Source organism: Meles meles, chromosome 7 (assembly GCF_922984935.1).
Source record: "Meles meles chromosome 7, mMelMel3.1 paternal haplotype, whole genome shotgun sequence".
In the NCBI taxonomy this organism is placed as follows: domain Eukaryota; kingdom Metazoa; phylum Chordata; class Mammalia; order Carnivora; family Mustelidae; genus Meles; species Meles meles.
The window spans coordinates 119201843-119223710 of record NC_060072.1 but is presented as its reverse complement, the minus strand read 5'-3'; the positions used below and the strand labels follow the sequence as shown (position 1 = coordinate 119223710).

At 36.0% G+C, this 21868-nt stretch overlaps 1 protein-coding gene across 4 annotated transcripts in view; it reads right to left on the bottom strand.

The window, feature by feature from the left end:
* ARHGAP12 (Rho GTPase activating protein 12) overlaps positions 1-21868 on the bottom strand; it is a 110044-nt gene that overhangs the window by 56553 nt on the left and 31623 nt on the right. For all 4 annotated transcript variants that reach the window (XM_046011732.1, XM_046011734.1, XM_046011735.1 and 1 more), the window contains exon 4: positions 3345-3608. In XM_046011732.1, the coding sequence (XP_045867688.1) occupies positions 3345-3608 (264 nt within the window). The remainder of the gene's footprint in view (positions 1-3344; positions 3609-21868) is intronic.

Sequence of the window (21868 nt, the reverse complement as noted above, 5' to 3'; positions counted from 1 at the left end):
TCCTTGGTTGGGCTCCTTGCTCAGTGGGGAGCCTGCTTCTCCCTGTCCTTTGGCCCCTCCTCCTGCTTGTGCTCTCTCACTCTCTCTCTCAAATAAATAAAATCTTCAAAAAAAAAAAAAAAAAAAGGAAAAGAAAAGAACCCCAACAAAACCCTGGGCAGGAAATAAAATACCTCCACCTAATCATATTATAGAAAAATTACAGATATGAGATCTTAAAAGCTGCCAGCCAGAAGGGACAATCTGTTCTTCAAGGAATGAAAATCAAACTGACAGCTGAATTTCCAACAACAACAACAGAAGCCTGAAAACAGGAGAAAAAAATCTTCAGTGAACCAGGAAAAAACAAACAAGTATGCAGTCAACTTATAACTGTATATCAAGGGACACCTAGGTGGCTTAGCTGGTTGACTGACTGCCTTCAGCTCAGGTCATGATCCCAGGGTCCTGGGTTGGGCTCCTTGCTCATCGGGGAATCTGTTTCTCCCTCTCCCTGTTTGTGCTCTGTCAGATAAATAAATTTTTAAAAATCCTTTAAAAAAGAACTGTATATCAAGTAAAGACATTCTTCAAAAATGAGGAAAAATAAATTTCTAGACAAAAGCTAAGATTCTATCACTAACATCATCACTAAATTTTAAACTAAGATTCTATCACTAACAAATCCTCACTAAGAAAACTTAAAAGTATGTGCTTAAGACAGTAGTTACCCAAGATAAAAGTTATCCAAAATAATCTGATTTGCATAAAGGAGTGTGAAGGGAAAAAAAGTGCCAAATAGGAGGATGAATTTAAGAATCACCATGTACAACAATAAGGGGGCTAAAAACAGAAATAAAAAACAACAATAGCAAATGGCACATAGAGTTCTCACTTGGCTCTAAAGAGCGAGAGGACGCTGACTAGGCTCTGGTGAGTATGCATGTTAACATTTCTAAGGCAGAGTTTTCAACAGCAGCACTACTGACATTTAGCGCCAGATGAGTCTTTGTTGTGGGAGCTATCTTGTGTATCACAGGATGTTTAACAGCATCTCTGGCTTCTACCCACGAGATGCCAGTAGCCCTCCTTGAGTTTAACAACAAAAAAATGTCCCCATTGTCTAATGTCCCTCAGGAGGCAAAACTGTACCCAGTTGAGAACCACTGCTCTAGGATAACCACTAAAATAATAAGCTCTGAATTAGATGGAAGAGTTAACACTTATTCTCCTTCTCAAACCCCACTACGAGTACTGAATTGTTTTAAAAGACTTATACTACCAAGAATAGGGAGAACGCAAGATGTGAGCAATCACAAAACTCTGGAAGCTGAGAAGCAAATGAACGAAAGACTAACTCATCTACAAAGAAAAGTGAAATCCAACCACTTTACAGAGCAGAATCTTCACATGGCTCAGGAAGTGACAGTATTAGGTCCTTCTGGAACTACGGGTGAGGGCAGGGGTACTGCAATGAGGACTAAAACTGCCAGAATCCCTTTCCTTCAGGCCCACTTGCTAGGTGTGCACCCTTCCCTTTTCCCAGTTGAAGGACAGGAATTAATTTACCTCTTAGGAGAGAAAAACAGTAAGATTCTAATTTGGAAGACAAGAGGCAAACTGGGACACAGGTACCAATCAGAAACAAGGAGACTGAGGGACTATAAGCAAAACTAATACTGACTACCAACAGCCTGGCAGCCCTGACTTTCCTGGCAGATTTTAAGACTTCTGTGAAGAGTGAAGACTGCGTAGTCTAAAAGAAAGACCTAATGGTCTTGACACTGGCGACTCCTGGCAGGCTGCTGATCCATACCGCCATACACTGAGGTTCAAAATGCCCTCCAACTGTAAAGAAAAAGATATTTCCAACCTAGAACTCTATACTCAGCAAGCTACCAATTAAATGTAAGCGCAGAATATAAACATTTTTCACATACAAAGTCTCAGTACCACCTCCTATATGCAACCTTTCTCCAAGAAATTATTAGAAAATGTGCTCTAGCCACTTTGTAATTATCTATTTTTAAACAATATGTGCAGAGGCCAAGTAAGCAGAGATTCTGATATACAAATCACTCTCATCTATTTATTAATATGGAAAGCTAAAAAGCATGTTTAAAGTTGCTGTGTGTACTTTAAATTTCCTTAAATTATTCTATAATTAAACTCTTTCCCTAATTCTTCCAAATTATTCAATTTTTACTTTATTATTCACATACAGGACAATGTAATTTGATATCTTTCTAGATCTACAATTCAAATAACTTTCTCAACAGTTTTCTTATTATAGTAACACAAGAACAAATTTCTCTCACTACTCTCGATCTCATTCTTGAACACTAAAAGTACAAGTTATCACCACCCCAAAGCTATAAATAACCAACTGAAAAATAGGACAAGAGGAGTCATTAACTACAAAAAGCTTTTCAATTCTGCTAAATACAGGATGCGCCACCTGATTTTTCCAGCTCCTACCTAACTGGAGTTGTTTTTATTCTACATGCTTTCTGTAAGAGCAGTGTGTCCTATGCAGGCATAGGGACCTCCCTCTATCAAACAGCAGGATTTAATTCCATTCTGTCAGTTCTACCCAAGCCTCTCCTGCATGTCTAAATGGTCCCAAGGAATCTCTCCAGACCTCTGACATGACTGTCTCTCAAAATACAGCTGGCCAAGTTCACTGCACCACCCTCTAAAAGGTGAAGGTGAAACAAAGGTTGGGGCGGTGGCGGGGGAGGAGTAGTAGTATGAACACTAGATACAGAAAATAATGATTTTAGACTGAACAGTCATACTTTAAAAGATGGCCCATTTATAGCAAAGGAATTACATTATACTTATTTTCCTTACATATAAATAAAAAGTGATCTTGCATCTCTAACTGAAACACTGAAAAGCATCTCAGTAGTCACAGCAAACCAATACAGAAAAGTGTCTATTTTAACTAGTTCATAATTTTGTTTTTATTTATGTGGCTAAGTCACATCATATATTTTCTTTCCTTTTTCTAAAAAACGTCCCATATTTGGCAGTAACAGTAAATATATCAGTATCTTCTATAATGTGAGGAAAGCCACTGGTACTAAATTTTAAATTACTTAATTCAGGAACTAGTTTTTAAATTTTAAATTACTTAATTCAGGAACTAGTAAACACATTATAAGGTTAGCTACTGTCTATTAGTTAGACATTAGAATTAGCATTAATATAATGAAACTGGGAAAGAACATTTAATAGCTTAGAGATTTCAAGTGTTCTACCATTTCAATACCAAGAAACAAACCTACTCGCTTCCTTGGCCTTGAATAATGAAAAGAGAGAAAGTTTGGTAAGCCACTGGCTGATTCCTTAATTATTCATACCTCTTGGTCTCCTGGACTCTGGAACTCTCCCTTGCTTATGCTTGTATCCCGAGTCCAACGAGGTGGTTTCCAGGTTCTTTCCTGGGTTCCTCTGTTATAGTAATAACAACGCCCTGAACTATCTTTATGAGTTTCCCATTCTCCATTAATCTGAATTGCTGGGCTCCCAGGAAGCGGGGGGAGAGCAGACTGGGATATTTTCAGTTCTTGTAGATTAGCATAGACAGGAGAATCTGGACGTCCTTGATTTGGAGGTGTTGTTGCCTGTGAAAAATGTGAAATATTCATGCTTAAACTGGCATAACATTTAAAAATAAAAATTAAATGCAACATGAGACATAGAAAATACATATAAGCTTATTTTAAAACATATATACAGGTGTATATATTCTCTCTCAAGAAAAAACAATTTCACAGTATTAAAATTCATGATTTGGTTGAAGAAAACATAAAAGCTTCAAACACAATCCAAAGTATACTTAATAACTTTCCCTCACCCTGAAAAATAGTCCACTAGAAGTCAGGAACTTTGAGTTCCAGTTCAAGATCTGGCGCTAACAAGTTGTATGACATTGGATTAGATCACTTCATCCTTCCTGAAATTGAATTTTTACATCTCTATAAATGAGGGAATCAGATTAAACCACCAGGTCTTCTTTGTCTCTGAAAGTCTACGATTTTAGGCAATTTTTAAAAAATATGAGAAGTCTTACACACGTGTAATTCAACATTTATTGAGAAAACTACCAAAAGAAAGATTTTGATAGAAAACTATCAAATATTAAATCAGGCATGCAAAAGTGAAAGATAAAGGAGATAAAACATTTCAGCTAAGAATCTACTACATTCCATTCTTTCTCAGCTAGAATTTCTCAATACCAATAAATCATATAATCTCCTCCTAGGTTCATTATTTGTGAATTTCCTAACAGTGGAAAATAAGAATCAGCAGTAACTGATTTAAATGCTTAATCTCAATCTACAGCTTTACTTATTATTTTTATATGTCTCACTAGGTGTCAGTCAAGAGCAGAATATTCTTCATACACTTCGCATTCTCAACCTTCACACCAATAACATTTTGGGTAAGATAATTCTTTACTGCGGGGGGCTTTCTTGTGTGTTTTAGAATGTTTACTAGCATCTCTACCCACTAGATGTTAGTGGAATTTCCATTGTGTCTATTAAAAAGTATCCAGATGTTGCCAAACGTCCTCTGGGGACATAACTGACCCTGGGCTGCTTTACTATATAAATCCTAGAGTTATATTCTGAAATTAAATTACTTCTATAATGTACCCAAGAGTTTTATGAATGCTTAAAAATACGGAATTTAAAAAAGGAAATGTGGGGGCGCCTGGGTGGCTCAGTGGGTTAAAGCCTCTGCCTTCGGCTCAGGTCATGATCCCAGGGTCCTGGGATGGAGCCCGGCATCAGGCTCTCTGCTCAGCAGGGAGCCTGCTTCCCCTCCTCTCTCTCTGCCTATTTGTGATCTCTGTCAAATAAGTAAATAAAATCAGATGGATATAATTGAATCAGTCTTAATAAAATTAAAGTACTTTAACTTCTAAAATATTATTTTGTCTGTAAAATAATTATAATGGATATAAATCACAGAATAAGATTTAAAAGAGAACACAGTAAAAATAACTCCAAACCGAATACGTATGTAAAATGATTACATTCAGTCTTTTTACACATGGTAATTACCCAACTACTGTATTCAATGATACAAATGAGACTGTTTTCCTTGAAATGTTAGCTTTGAAATTAGACTACCACCAAAGAGCACCTTTCTATGAAGAAAATTTATCAGGAAGACAGATTTCCATGTAGTATTTCTCTTCCAGACTAATTCCATATCCTAGTGAATTAGCCAAGGTAACAATGTTTCTCTTACTACAATGAAGTCTTTTAATATAACAAACAATTCTATATAGCAAATCATTTCCCAGAACCTTATCTAGAGAATATTTATTCAACAAGTGTTACAAGAAGTTCTTACTTTGCTCCTGATACTTTACTAGAGTTGGAGAAATAAAGACATCAAGAAAGAGCCATTTTCTAAAAGCTGTTTATGGAAAGTTATATTAAATCTTGAAGAAACAACCAATTCCTATTATTTAAACAGTCCAGTTTTTCTAATTTAAAAAAAAAGTGAAATGCTTCAACACAGTTTATGAGGCTAGCATAATTTTAAAACAAAACTGGAGAAGAATTAAATGAAAGAAAATTATAAACCAAACTCACTTATAAATATAAATGAAAATACATGAAGTAAAACATTAGCAATCAAATCCAGCACTGCATTAAGTAATTCAGGAAAGAAGTAGAAATATTAAGAAAGTCTGTCTAAGCAAATAAAGCCTAAACCCAGCAGGGGGAGAGAAATAAAGATCAGAGCAGAAATCAATGAAATAGAAACCAAAAGAACAGTAGAACATATCAACGGAACTAGGAGCTGGTTCTTTGAAAGAAATTAATAAGACTGATAAATCCCTGACCAAATTATCAAAAAGAAAAGAGAAAGGACCCAAATTTAATAAAATCATGGATGAAAGAGGAAAGATCACAACGAACACCAAAGAAATACAAACAATTATAAGAACACATTATAAGCAACTATATGCCAGCAAATTACATAATCTGGAAGACATAGATGCATTCCTAGAGACACATAAACTACCAGAACTGAACCAGGAAGATACAGAAAACCTGAACAGACCCATAACCAGTAAGGAAACTGAAGCAGTCATCAAAAATCTCCCAAAAAACCAAGAGCCCATGGCCAACAGACACATGAAAAAGTGCTCAGCATCACTCTGCATCAGGGAAACACAAGTCAAAACCACAATGAGATACTGCCTCACACCAGAGAGAATGGCTAAAATGAACACATCAGGAAACAACAGGTGTTGGCAAGGATGCAGAGAAAGGGAAACCCTTCTACACTGTTGGCGGAATGCAAGCTGGTGCAGCCACTTTGGAAAACAGTATGGGGGTTCCTCAAGAAGTTGAAAACAGAGCTACCCGACAACCCAGCAATTGCACTACTGGGTATTTACCCAAAAAATGCAAATGTAGTGATCTGAAGGGGCATGAGAACCCCAATGTTTATAGCACCAATGTCCACGATAGCCAAACTATGGAGATAGCCGAGATATCCACCAACACATGAACGAATGAAGATGTGATACACATACACACACACACGTGTGCGCGCGCACACACACACGAATATTATGCAGCCATGGAAAATGAAATCTTGCCATTTGCAATGATGTAGATGGAACTAGAGGGTATTATGCTAAGCTAAATAAGTCAATCAGAGAAAGACAGTTACACATAATCTCACTGATATGTGAATTCCACAAAACAGAAGATCATCCGGGAAGAGAAAAAAAAAATAAGACGAAACCTGCTCTAGGGACACAAACCATAAGAAATTCTTTTTTTATTTTTATTTTTTTAAAGATTTTATTTATTTATTTGACAGCGAGAGAGATCACAAGTAGGCAGAGAGGCAGGCAGAGAGAAAGAGAGAGGGAAGCAGGCTCCCTGCCAAGCAGAGAGCCCGATGTGGGACTCGATCCCAGGACCCTGAGATCATGACCTGAGCCGAAGGCAGTGGCTTAACCCACTGAGCCACCCAGGCGCCCCACCATAAGAAATTCTTAATCATAGGAAAGCAAACTGAGGGTTGCTGGAGGGGAGAGGGATGAAGGGGTGGGGTAACTAGTGGACAGACATTAAGAAGGGCATGTGATATAATGAGCACTGGGTATTATAGAAAGCTGATGAATCACAGACCTGTACCTCTGAAACCAATAATACATGATATGTTAATTTTTTTAAATTAAGTAAAAAAAGAAACCATCTAAACATCCAGAAACAGAGGAACGGTTAAGTAAACAATGATATATGAGGCAATTTATATATTTGAGTGGCAATAAAAATGGTGATGATTTTTAATAACATTATAAAAAAATTATGAGCTTAATAGGAATAACAATATAAAACTGCTAACTTCCAAATAAACTCCAACTAAAAATTTAGAAGTATGGAGAAAAACCAACTAAAACATTATCAGTCTTCTCTGGATAATGGGGTTATGTGTAACTTTTTTTCTATGTGCTTTATTTCCCAGTTTTATTTTTTCCAATTTTACAGTGAGAATTACTACCTTTACAGTTTGATGAAGATAAGAATCCAGGGCACTTGCTCAGTCCAGGAGACTCATAAAAGTGACAATAAGAGTATTAACATGTAATGTTGTTATGACTAGTCTTTCTTAACAGGTGGTCAATGGATCATCTGTATCAGACTCAGGAATGTTTTTCTTTAAACTTAAAATTTTGAGTCAAATCCCAGAGTCACTGGGGGTGGAAAATGGTGAGGGGTGATAGTCAAGAATCTGTATTTTTAAGTATTCTATGGGATCCTTATGTACACTATTATTTGGAATACACTGATAAAATTACATCTTCTTGAATGCACTCAGGGCAAACTAGTCCCCCTGGTCCAATAAACTTCTATTATAAAAATCAAAGTACTTAAAGACAATTCTGTTCATACCACCAGTTGTTTCTCAGTCTGCAGATAACTAAAAGAATTAAAATAACAACAGCCACTTTCAACATCAATCACATAAAAATTAGTTTTGGAAAATTTTTAAGACTTAAGTATTGTGCACTTAAACTGAACAAAGCACCTTGTTCATGCACTGTAGACAAGAATAAGTGTTTTTTCAGACAAAAAAAAAATTTTTTAAGGAGAGCACAGAAACAAAGTTAATTTTATGGGCCATATCTGTCATTAATTAACAACTGAATTGGGACTAGTACCTCTCCACATGACCCAATTTTATATTTAAAAAAAGCCCTGGCCTGTTCTACTTTATCTATACAGAGACTAAAATAGTCCTCCCACTATCCACAGAAAGAAAAAATTGGGGGACCATATATATAAGAAGGTAACTTTTTTTTTTTTTTTAATTTTTGGAGGACATCAGGAGAAGGAAGGGAAAAATCAAGGGGGGGCGAATCAGAGGAGGAAGATGAACCATGTGACTGTGGACTCCAAGAAACAAACTGAGGGTTTTAGAGGGGAGAGGCATGGGGTGATGGGAATTACGGAGGGCACCTATTGCATGGAGCACTGGGTGTTATACGTAAACAATAAATCCTGGAACACTAAAAACTAATGATGAAACCGTATAGTGACTAACATAATAAAAAATAATAATAATAATAAAAAGAAAATAACTCTAAACTTAGACTCTCCCTGAATCCCTACTTTAATACCAAAAACACTGAGATTTGTCCCCTTTTTTCTTTAACATTTGTTCAAGAACTGCTTCTAAAATAAACTTCAGAGAATTGCAGAATACATATTAACTAAGGAGCTATACCTATTGTTTCTTAAATAGCATATGCTACTCAGTATTAATACTCAGGTACCTATCTTTATAATAACCATTAAAAAACAGTAACAATGATGAATTATATTTACATAAATATGTTTATTTTTATGTTACTGAATAATCACTTTAAGTCCCTGCAGCCTATAATCATAGCTTTGATTTAGTTTATGGGTAAACAAACAAAGCAATTACCAAATATCAGACTCCAAAACAAAATTTAAATTATTTTTTAACTCTATTTTAATTCATGTGGAAAGAAGACATTTATGTGCCTTTGGTAATTTACCTGCTTAAACTCTGCCATGATTGCTAATTATAACACTGGACCAGTTAACAGAATAGAGGACAAAGTAATAACCAACAAGCCAATATTCAGTTAACAACACTAAAATTTGTTTTAGTTTCACAACTGAAAATCATGTATCAATTTTAACTAGAAAATATAACTTTTCAAAAGAAATCTTTTTGCTTAAGACCAAATTTTAGGGACAAAAACACATTAAAAAACAAACACCTTGTTTGATAATTTTACAACATAAATTCTAATGTTTGCCTCTTAAAGGATGACCACATTGAGATTTCAGGGTCTGCAGAGCACAGGGACATTTTCTCTGATTTTACTTACTTAGCTAACATATGAGAACTAATTTTGAGCTGTGTGAGAGATGTAAGTAAGACAGTTCCTGTCCTTAAGGGCCAGCAACCCAAAAGAGAGAGACAGATAATAAAACAATTCCAATGGCATGACTACGTGCTACAGGGAGCTACATGTACAGGATGCTCTAGGAGCATAAAAAAGTGGCAATAAACAAGAAGACAGTGAGATGTGATGTGGAGGAAAGGTACACAGCAGAGGTTTAACTAGATCTGTAAAAAGAAGCAGGAGGAAGCCAAGGAAGTCCAATGGAAGAGGTGAAGGGCACTTCAAGTACATTCAAATCTGTTTTTAGCTAACATAACACAAAGAAATAAAAAGCGGCCTTCCCATAATGAAACATTAACTGGTGGCTAAGGAAAGTCAGTACTGTGAAAGCTTTAATAAATATTATTTTCATGGTATAAAAAGAACCAAAAAAAACCCTTTTTCTGTCGTTTTTCTATTTATTGCACTTGAGGTTGCTCAACTCCTATTGGGTCTGATACTTTATATTCATATACTAAAACTTTTTTAGCTCCTCATCTTTCATCTTGTTTCTGTCCTCCCCTTCCCCTCCTCTTTGATCACCGTGACCAACAACTGAACAACCTCTTTACACCATCAGAGATCTGCCACCACTTCTGCCTCTCCCCTGACGGACAAGAAGGCGGCAGGCCCCAAGTAGGAAAGCTGTGAGGTAATAAATGCTTATTTCTAGGAAGCCATAAACAAACATACTGATCAAGTCATTTCTGTGCTACCAACCTGCAAAATCAGATGCCAACTGACAACAGTGCAATCATGCCATTCTGTAAACGAAAGTTACTGGTAGGTAAAGGCAGTCTGTACCTAGAGGGTGTACAGGTAAGAGCTGACAGATACCACAGTGAAAAGACCCAGGTAAAAGGGACCCATACATACATAGTCACGAGGGTGTGCACAATTAGGAAGTTTATCATAGGTACAAAGACTTGCCAAAGAAAGAACAAAAGACAAACTTCCCCTTAAAGATTAAGCCCACACCCACGTCCTCCAGTAATTTTCTGTTGTGCCCTCACATGCACCTCTTCCTACAGCCTCACCATGCTGTAGCTTACTGTGGTACTTACTACACTGTACTGTAATCTCAGATCTACTTAGCTGGCTTTTCTTCTAGAACTTGACTATCTTTAAGGTAGAAATGTTTGCCTCCTTTATCTCTTCATCTTCAGTGCCTAGTACAGCACCTGCACATGGTAAACACTCAACACATCCCCGGATGAAAACTACTTTCATATAAACTAAGATGCTATCATGGAATCCATATACTGAAATTAATTCCTTACTCCTGTTTTATTAGGCCATGAATTTTAGCCCTCCAACATCCAGCTCTCTCCCCTAAATGATGGACATGCATTTTGAAAGACCTACTAGTGTGGATCCTTCACACACTCCTCAAATTCCTTATATCCTCAGCCTGAACAACCATAAACAGCTGGTTCACCTTCTCTTTGAATGTCACCTTCTCTTTGAGACACTCCTCTATTCCTCAATGTAGAATTCCCATGTATCTAGGGCAGCACTGACACAAACATAATGTGAGCCAGGTATGACATGTAAAATTTTCTCGTGGGGGCACCTGGGTGGCTCCGTCAGTTAAGCATCTGACTCCTGATCTCAGCTCAGGTCTTGATCTCGGGGTTGTGAGTTCAAGCCCGACACTGGGCTCCATGCTAGGCATGGGGCCTACTTAAAAAAGAAGTTTCTAGTAGCCACATTAAAAAGGTAAAAAGAAGGAGGTGAATTGAATTCTAATAATATATTCGCTTAACCCAATACATCTAAAATATTAGCATTTTACTATATAATATAAAAATTACAAGTCTTTAAAATCCAGTGTATACTTTATAGTGTATTTCAATTCAAATCCTAAAATTTTCATAGAAGTACTTGATCTGTATTTAGATTTCATAAAGTTTACAACTGAAAAAGCAAATTCACATACTCAAATTATTCTATATCAGTTTTTAAATTTAACTTACAATAACTGAAACTAAAATAAATTCAGTTCTTCAGTCTATCAGCCACGCATTCAAGTGCTCGATAACCACACATGGCAACCGGCTGCCATACTAGACAGTATCATCTATAGCATTTTGTGTTCACCTACAGTTCCCCTCATACTACATTATGTTTAGTTGTTATTTTTCAGTCTTTCCAAAGAAACTCAAACCCCAAGAGTTTAGAGCAAGATCATGTCTTAAACACACTGTATTTTCGAAGTCTAGAAACGAATAAACTGAAGATCTCTTCTCAAGCCCTGACTCAGATTCTGAAAAATTTTTTCAGTAACCACTTTCCCAATCCATAGAAAATTTTTGAAAAAAGATAAATGCAACAGCTGATAGGAACTAATAATTTACTGATGAAACCTTATTGTTAAACGTGTACTGAAAGTATTCAACAAGATATCCTTGTCCTTGGTCAGTTAAGCAAACAAAATTCTCCAAAAGGACATTATGCTGAAAGAGCAAGACTTAGCTACAATTTTATACTGATGAAGCAACATGCAATGGCCCGGTCCACTGCCATTCATTATCACAAATCTCTCTCTCTAGGGACTTGAATGCTAACTGTATGATCAGCATTCAGAGGATGACGAAATAATACTCTATGGCTTCTGAAAGTTCTAGAGACTAACAAGTTTATGGCACAATTACGAATGAAAAGAATGAATCTGTGTTTACTTGTTGAAAGCACATCGTACACACATAAGTCTAAGCTTAGACATTGAGGTTTCTGGGTACAGCCAAAAATAGAATAAATTTCAAAAAAACTAAAAAACCGAGTACATGGTACACATTTAATTGGCTGATATACCATCTTTTCTGTCATTTTCTGAAAAAAACCCATTCTCTGTTTTTTGGGAAATATGATTCTGAAGTAAAATATTGTGAAACACCATCTAAGGAAAATACAAACTGTCACTAAAATGAACAGAACCAAATAAATGGGTTTCTAACTTACCACATGTACCAATTTGTTAATAAGTCCGCATGACAACACTGTAATACAGTTGCTTGAATAATCTAATAAATTCCAAACTCAGTGCATAATTTATAGAGTTTAAAGTATGATATCCTTAAAGCTGTACTAAAAACCTTATACCTATACAAAGCAAATAAAAAATAGATGATTTTCCATCACTTTAATGGCCACTTTATACTAACAAAGAAATATTTAAGCCCTGAATTCCTTAAAAGATATTCAGAAAAGGTATTTAAACACATACAGATGGGGGCGCCTGGGTGGCTCAGTGGGTTAAGCCGCTGCCTTCGGCTCAGGTCATGATCTCAGGGTGCTGGGATGGAGTCCCGCATCGGGCTCTCTGCTCAGCAGGGAGCCTGCTTTCCTCTCTCTCTCTCTCTCTCTCTCTCTGCCTGCCTCTCTGTCTACTTGTGATCTCTCTCTGTCAAATAAATAAATAAAAATCTTTAAAAAAAAAAAAAACTTTAAAAAAAAAAACATATAGATGAATCCCCTATAAAAATATGTGTGTACATTCACCCATATATATGCATGAAAAAAATCAAAAGACTATATAAGTTCTTATAACTTGTTTCATGAAATTATGGCTGGTTTGTTTACTTGTATTCTCTTATTTATTCTGAAGTGAGATTTAAAAAAAAAAAAATTGTAGAGGAGAAAAAGGCCATTAGCTTTAAACCTATGTAACAATTCTGAAATGAAATTCTACAGCCTAAGCTATAAAGGCAAGAACAGGGGTGCCTGGGTGGCTCAGTGGGTTAAGCCGCTGCCTTCAGCTCAGGTCATGATCTCAGGGTCCTGGGATCGAGTCCTGCATCGGGCTCTCTGCTCAGCGGGGAGCCTGCTTCCCTCTCTCTCTCTGCCTGCCTCTCTGTCTACTTGTGATCTCTCTCTGTCAAATAAATAAATAAAATCTTAAAAAAATAAAAAATAAAAAATAAAGGCAAGAACACACTGATGATACCCATGGAGGTCAATATCTAAAACTTTAAGTTTACAAGAAAATCTAGAGCAGGCAAGGAGGAAGGGTAAGTTCAGGGTCATGAATACTCTGGGTTCACTCTAAATCAGAAATGTAGTCACTGTGCTTAGAACTAAAAGCCTCATAAGCCACAATGAGAATATGGTTCCCAATTAAAGCAAGTTCACCAAGTTGCCAAAGGATAAAACAGGACAGGGCAGAGAAAAGAAAGGTAAAATGCATGAGGTAGAAGGAGAATGTTTGTAACAACAGTGATCAAAAATCTAACACCTGTCCAAATGAGCAGTTCATCCTCAAGTTTCACAAACTGAGGCCTGTCTAAACACTGGGTAATCTCTCTGCAACCATCAGCACCATCCATTTCCAGACCTTTTTTCATCTCTTAAAACTGAAACTCTGTACACATCACACGGTAACTCTCCATTCCCTCACTCCTCAGCCCCTGGCAACCAACATTTCCATTTTCTGTCTATAATGAACCTGACCATGCTAGGTACTTCATGTAAGCGAAATCATACAATATTTGCCTTTTTGTGACCGGTTTATTTCATTTTATGTATTGTTCTCAAGATTTCATCCATGCAGGGCGCCTGGGTGGCTCAGTGGGTTAAAGCCTCTGCCTTCAGCTCAGGTCATGATCCCAGGGTCCTGGGATCAAGCCCCACATTGGGCTCTCTGCTCCGCAGGGAGCCTGCTTCTTCCTCTCTCTCTGCCTGCCTTTCTGCCTAGTTGTGATTTCTGTCAAATAAATATTAAAAAAAAAAAAAAAAAGATTTCATCCATGCTGTGGCATGTGTCAGAATTTCCTTTTTAAGGCTGCATAGTATCCCACAGATACTGTGGGCAGCAGATTTGGGACTTTTCGGCCTCCATGATTGCATGAGACAAGTCCTATAAGTCTCTTAAAAAGTGTATCTATAGATACCCTATTGGTTCTTTTTCTCTTGAGAAACCTAGAGAGCCCTTTTCTCTTCAAACACCTCAAATAAAATTTACCATTAACTCTAAAGGTCATCATTGAAAAAAATAACCCTGATACCTTACATATTTTCCACATCTTGACATCTTACATATACATGGAAGAGCATTAATCCAAAAGAGGGGGAAAAAAATCAGCACCTAAGTTTAAAAGTAATTTTGTTTCTCTAGACCTCCTCATATATCCTTACTGCCAAAGAGAAAAATACAAAACATTCTACTTATATTTCAAAGTACATGAAATAAAATTCATCTATTAAGTACACTCGAATTCTACAGAGTTAATGCTATCGAAAACTGCGGTTTATTTCCCAAATCCTCAGTCTCCTCTTAGGGCTCTTCAAAACTAGTTCAACTACAGTTTAGCAATTTTTTTAAAAGGCTCTTAAATACAATAAATATGGGGCGCTTGGGTGCCTCAGACAGTTAAGTGTGTGCCTTCAGCTCAGGTCGTGATCTTGGGATTCCGGCATCAAGTCCCACATCAAGCTCTCTGCTAAGCAGCGAGTCTGCTTCTCCCTCTCTCTCCATCTGCTCCCCTGCCCCCAACTTGTGCTCTCTCTTTCAAATAAATAAATATTTTAAAAACATGTTTTTAAATAAATAAATACAAAAGATACTTTCCCCTAAGTCAAATTAACTACTGACTCTCATCTAAAGACTCAGAATTACCCTATCCTGTCCTAATTCTGTTGGTCTCTTCTGATTCCAAATCGGTTATTTATACATGCTTGCAGCTTTTCATTAGGTATCTGAACATTCAAGAAGAAATAAAAAGGTTTTCATTCAGGGTTCAGAAGTCTCTGTGTATAAAAACAAATGAGAAAATCCGTGATAGAGATCTAAATTAAGATTTACTAACTTCTTGTTTACTGTGTCTGTTTAGGATACTGTTGCTCTTCAGGATGAGACACACTGAACATGGCATAAAGATGCTTTACTCCTTTTAACAGAACAAAGTGCTAACCATAGGAAGGAACAAGTCTGGTTATCACAGTTTGAAATCTTCATATTCTCTTTCAGTGAAAGCACTAACATGAAAACTACTGCGTAACAACAGAGATACAGCACAGGAAGTGACTACTATAAAAGTATCCATATTTTTCTCTTTATATTTAGTTACTAGAGGAACATTAAAATTTATTAATTCCCACTTCAATCATTAAATCTGTAGCTGAAAGTTAAAAAGATCACATTCCTTCCCACTTGATTATACCTAAAGAAAAGCTAGTTACTTAGTTGTTATAAGTGATAAACACTATTTTTCCTTAACTCATTTAAATTACAGTAACAAAACTGTCAATGAAGAAAAAAATTACTTGAAATATGAAATAGATGGTCTTTCTGTAAAAACAAATAATCTAATCTTTAGGTATATGTTACATTACTGGAATGTTTAACAATACCATTGACATGACACAGGTGCTTAATAATTTTTTTTAAGATTTATTTATTTACTTGAGAAAGAGACAATACTAGCAGAGGAAGCAGTAGAGGGAGATGACGGGATCATGACCTGAGCTGAAGGCAGACGCTTAACCAACTGAGCCACCCAGGCACCCCAACACCTTTCAATAATAAGCATGACAAATCAAGTGAAGGAAAATCTGGCATACCTGAGAGAGATGTTTTACTAAACATCTTACTTACTAAACATATTACTGGCTAATATGTTACTAACATATTACTTACCAAATTAAGTAATAAAACTTAGAAGTTTTACCATACTTTGCTGGCTAGAAAAGGGATGCAACTAAGCTGAACAAAGTATTAGACTCTTTTTTTAAATTATGAAATATAGTTACAAAGACAAAAAGAAAAGCAAACTATCTTCTAACAAAAAAGGAATTTTTCTGAAAATAGAAAATAGGATTAAAAAGAAAAAAACACCACAAAACTTCAGAAATCTACTACTCGAGTTGAACCCCTGTTGATGTCTTAAATGAAGTTGTGAACACTTCACTTAAAATTTTTAACCTTCAAACATCTTGTACTTCTATAATTTCAAAATGAAACCCCTAAGTGTCCTTTAATACAAAAATCTGGACAGTCTTAAACCAGCTGATAAAGTTCTTGAGCAATCAGAGCAAAAGTTCTGTTTCAGATATTATCCGTAGGACAATGTTTCTGCAATTTTTATGAGCATTATATTGTATTTCACACTTATTAGTGAGCCAAAAAAATAAAAACAGAAAAAAATAGTACAGCACTCCCCTATATTTGATATAGAGACAAGCAATCTATAGTCCAAAACCAGCTTGCAACACATTTTTGTAAGAAGTTTTATTGAAACATAGCCATACAGTTTCCATATGGTCGATGGCCGCTTTTATGCTACAATGAGAGTTGGATACTTAACAGAAACCACATAAGCTCACAAAACCTAAAATATTTACTATCTGGTTCTTTATAGAAGAAGTAGGCAACTCCTATGAAGATGCCCTCCCCATATTCAGCTAGATTTTACTAAAACCAAGTACATAAGAATTAGATGTATTATGTATTTCACTGCATTCTTCCAAAGTAATTACCTCAAATAAATTACAAAATTTACATCCATTCAGCACTGACATTCTCCTATAAATTTCAGAAAGGAGTAGCAGAAAATGCGATCTTCAGCTTTTACATTAACACTGAGTTTCAAACAATTTTCTTAATTCACACATAAGTTTTAAAACCTAAGACAAGAATAGTTCTCTTAACTACAGACTTAGGTATTACAAAGACCTTTAGAGACTGCCTTTAAAAGAATTTTATTTTAAAATAAAACTTCAGGGATACCTCAGTGGCTCAGTTGGTTAAGTGTCTGCCTTCAGCTCCAGTCACGAGGCTGGAGGCCCAGGACTGAGCCCCATGTCTGGCTCTCTGCTCAGCCGGGACTTTGCAGCTCCCTCTCCCTCTGCCCCTCCCCCTATGTGTATATATATACATACACACAAACACACACACAACTTTATTAGTAGCTAGCCAACTTCAAACAGACACACAAATTAAATGCAGAATCTCTAGCTTTAAAAATTAACTTATTCGGGCCACCAGGGTTACTCAGTACATTAAGCTCTGCCTTCAGCTCAGGTCATGATCCCAGGGTCCTGGGATTGAGTCCTGCATCAGGCTCCCTGTTCAGTGGGGAGCCTGCTTCTCCCTCTCCCCCTCCCCCTGCTTATGTGCCCTCTCTAATAAATCTTTAAAAAAAAAAAAATTAACTTATTTAACTTATTCATCCCCACATATTTTCCCTCTGACCTCACAGGTCATCCTATTCATTGCCTTATCCTACTTATTACCTGCATTTCAACAAATCACCTAACATGCTCACACTTGGTTCTAGTTTAAAAAAAAAAAAGTCAATACAGATTAATATACTGACACTATAGGTTAGCAGGGTTTTATCCTAGCTTATTTACTAAAATTATATTAAATGATACTGTTTATATTTCTTATGTGTCAGGAATTTTTAAGACAATGAAAGGTGTCTCATTCATTCTAGGTCTAATTCTTATTGTTATCTAATTCTATTGTTGTATTAAAGTCTTACTGTATTTTGATTTTTACTTTGTATTTGCAGAACAGAAAATTAGAGCTATGAGTATTGGGGAATAAAAAAGCTTGGGAAAAGTTTGTAGACATCCAAACAGAAAGGAGTTGAAACTTAAAGGGAAAATAAGAATGGCAACTACACAGACTTGAAATACACACAAACACACAGACACGCATTTTCTAAAGGAAATTAAGAAGCTCTGTGGCAATAAATATTACAGAGTATTAGTGATTTCATGTTGCAATTTCATTTCCTCTGATTAACAATGACATTTTCCTTCATCTAAATAAACTTAAGCTTAAATTGTCCATTCAAAATCATTTAACTGTCCTCCAAAAAAGCTGAAGTCACTTAATTGTCTTGGTTTTCCAGACACTCCACCTCTCCCATTTCCTCCATAAGCTCCTGGAAGAGTCAACAAAAATTAATGTGTGCGATTTGATTTTTCTATGATTTTATATATATATATGTATATATATCTCCAGTCAAATTTAAATTTCTTATCAGAGATCATAGGGAAGCAATACTCTACTATTCCACAATAGTATCTGGTATTCTCTTTCATAAGGTATCGTTCTATTATAAGACATGATCCTTTGCTCATCATCATATCCCCAGAACCTTGCACAATACAAAGTACACAGTTGGTGCTCAATAAACATTTCTTTAGTGAATGTATGAATGAATTAATTATTCCAGTAAATCTAAAGCCATGATTTTTGCTATATTTTATTCTTCCCCACTGATGTTTTTCCCTTCTTTTCCAAAAAAGAAGTGATTAAGATATTTAACAAATATGTATGAAAACAAACAATCAAAACAGTTCTCTTAAAGGCCCTAGTTGACAATGGGTATTAAAAAACTACTGTTTAATTTGATGAGTTCAAACTTCTCTGAAACACAGGGAAGATACTGCAGGTTCTGTTTTCAAATACCCTGCCTTGTTACGGTCTCAGAAAAATGCCTACCTAAAAAAACATAGCCTCAAATCTCTTCACGTAAAATAATCAAATAGAGATACCTATAAACATCTATGTCAAATTATCCCTAGTAATTAAGCTGCACCTTTTACTACTTCACTCAGACATATAACGGTATTTCTATGACTTTTATAGACATACATTCGCTTGATAAGTACATTATATTTCCTAAGAAATATTAAAATAGGCTTTAACTATTTTTTTCTTCTGTTTTTAATTAAAATGTAACAAAACAGGGGTGCCTGGGAGTTCAGTCAGTTAAGCGTCTGCCTACAGCTCAGGTCATGATCCCAGGGTTCTGGGATTGAGCCCTACGTCAGGGTCCTGGGATTGAGCCCTACGTCGGGCTCCCTGCTCAGAGGGAAGCATGCTTCTCCATCTCTTCCCCACTTGTGCTCTCACTACCTCTCTCTCTCAAACACATTAATAAAATCTCTTTTAAAATGTCAAAAAATATATACTACAATCTGTATGCCTGAGATCAACTAACCAAGATGCATCTACACATAATAGAAACCACTTATATAGTATATTTTGTGGACCAGACACTAGTCTAAGTACTGATAATAATCCACTTAATACTCATAAAAACCCTATGACATAGGTACTATCATTCCCACTTTACAGATGAGGAAATACTGCCAGAAAAGTTCAGGTACTCATGTAGGGTCCGACAACTAGAAAGTAATCTTCGAACCCAAGCAACCTGGCTCCAGAATCCATGCTCCCTGCCTCTCTTACACTACGTTGCCTCTATACTTCATTAATGTGTAAAAAGTTTATTAAAGTTATATGTGTAATACTGAATTTTTAGAAATGGTTAAGCGATAGAAAGTTATAAGCTACAGAAAGTAAGCCATACCAAAATTCGAGTCTGAAGTACATTAAAGACTAAATTGGAAAATCAAGAGAAGGACTTGTGCCAGAGGATAAAAGAACATTTCTGTTTGACAATGTATATATTAATTGGGAAATTAAACTGAGAAGTCCTATTCTACAATGTCCAGGTCTTTTGATTTCACTAGTATCCTTTTATGCTCTCTTTCATTCACTTCTCATTCAAGAAATGTTCAACACATCCCTAACTGATAGGATAGAAAAAAGTAACAGACAAATTGCTGTCCTTGAGAAGTGTGCCAACCCAGGAATAGGAAGCAAGACTCAGAGCAGTTGAGTGTACTTCCCAGACTTTATGTCGTAAGTTCCTCTAAAAACTGTATCATATCAGTTTTCTAAAAGAATATTAAAATTGACAAGATTATCAAATATAAGTGTAGTAAGCAGTATTATGTTAAAAAAATAATAAAAACATGCCTAAAGTAGTAACATTGTCCATACAGGTGGAAAAACAAGAATGCATGCCCCGGGCCCACTGATACATTGCAAGAGGCCCAATACAGTATACAAAATACATTAAGTACAAACTCCAAATCAATTCTAAACTATAAATTTAAGAATTTTTGCTTGCCTCAGAAAAGCTCTTTTGAACTATCTATTTGAGCTTCTCAAACAGAAATCCACAAAGCTTCCAACTGTCTTTTTTTTTCCCATAAAATTTTCCTTAAGCAGGAACAAAAATAATACATAGCAATTAATATTTATTAAGCATAAATTCTATTCACAGCACTTGACTTGACTTATCTGTTAATCTTCTCAACACCCAGGAGTTTAATTATTCCTCCTCATGAGGAAGTTGCTGAACTCAGATCAAAACTAGGTCTATTAGATTTCAAAGTCCGGGCTGTTACTCAGTACCTATATTGTTGCTATTGAGAAGAAGTAAAACAAATCATTTCTTGGAGCTGTGTTTAATAAACACTTTCACTACCATAGTGTAAAATATTTTAAAATTTAAAAACTGGAACACTGTCTCTCCCTGAAATTACAAACAGAAAAACAACATCAAGAAATACTAAGTGCTTAAAAAATAATTAAAAATTAAGTGCTAAGTTATTCGACTTTAATTCCAGTTTGCCTATCTATGAAAGGTCTGAATTTCAATATTGTTCCATACTTTCGAAAACATGCCCAGCACAGCATCAGTAATCAATATAGATTTTAAATAATTAAATAATACTCTCCTGTCTATAGGCATAGCAACCATACAGTTCAGTTCAGATTTCAGTGCCTCCCACTGTCCCCAAAAGTACATTCTCCACTTCTCATACTTGGTCACAACAAGTATGGGACAGACTTTGGTCCTGATTTTTGGTGCATAAAGTATGGTTGCCACATCCATGACACCAACAAAAATACAAGCTCAAAAATTTTTTCAACTGTCCAACTAATTTTCTTATGTACAATAAAATAATTAACAATGCAAAGTGTATCCCACTAGGAAACAGATAACTACTTTATTCAATGTACAAAGTCATCCAACTTATTGAGTACCTTTAAGTATGGTGCATGAGGTAGTTTTAAGCAGGAAAAGACAATTCTGAAGATTTATTTTCATGGTTCTGCAGTACTTTGGAAATTATAAAATAATGGTCATGACACACCCACCAATTTCAAGTTTCAAATACATTTCTATTTTTTTTTAAGATTTTATTTACGTATTTGACGGAGAGAGACACAGTGAGAGAGGGAACACAAGCAGGGGGAGTGGGAAAGGGAGAAGCAGGCTTCCTGATGAGCAGGGAGCCCAATGCGGGGCCCAATCCAAGGACCCTGGGATCATGACTTGAGCTGAAGGCAGACACTTAACGACTGAGCCACCCAGGTGCCCCTCAAATACATTTCTGACTCCAGCACCATACCTCTGTCTACTCTCCCAAAGTAGGGGACTGGATACCTTCCCACTCATAGAGAAGGGGAGGCAAAACAATTCCCCATTATGAACCAATTCCCCATTATGAACCATTCAGCACCTTATGTGCTCAGGTACTTAACGAGATTTTAACTAACGTCACTTATGGTCTTCATCTGTGGAAAAGTTACTAGATACAGAAACTAAG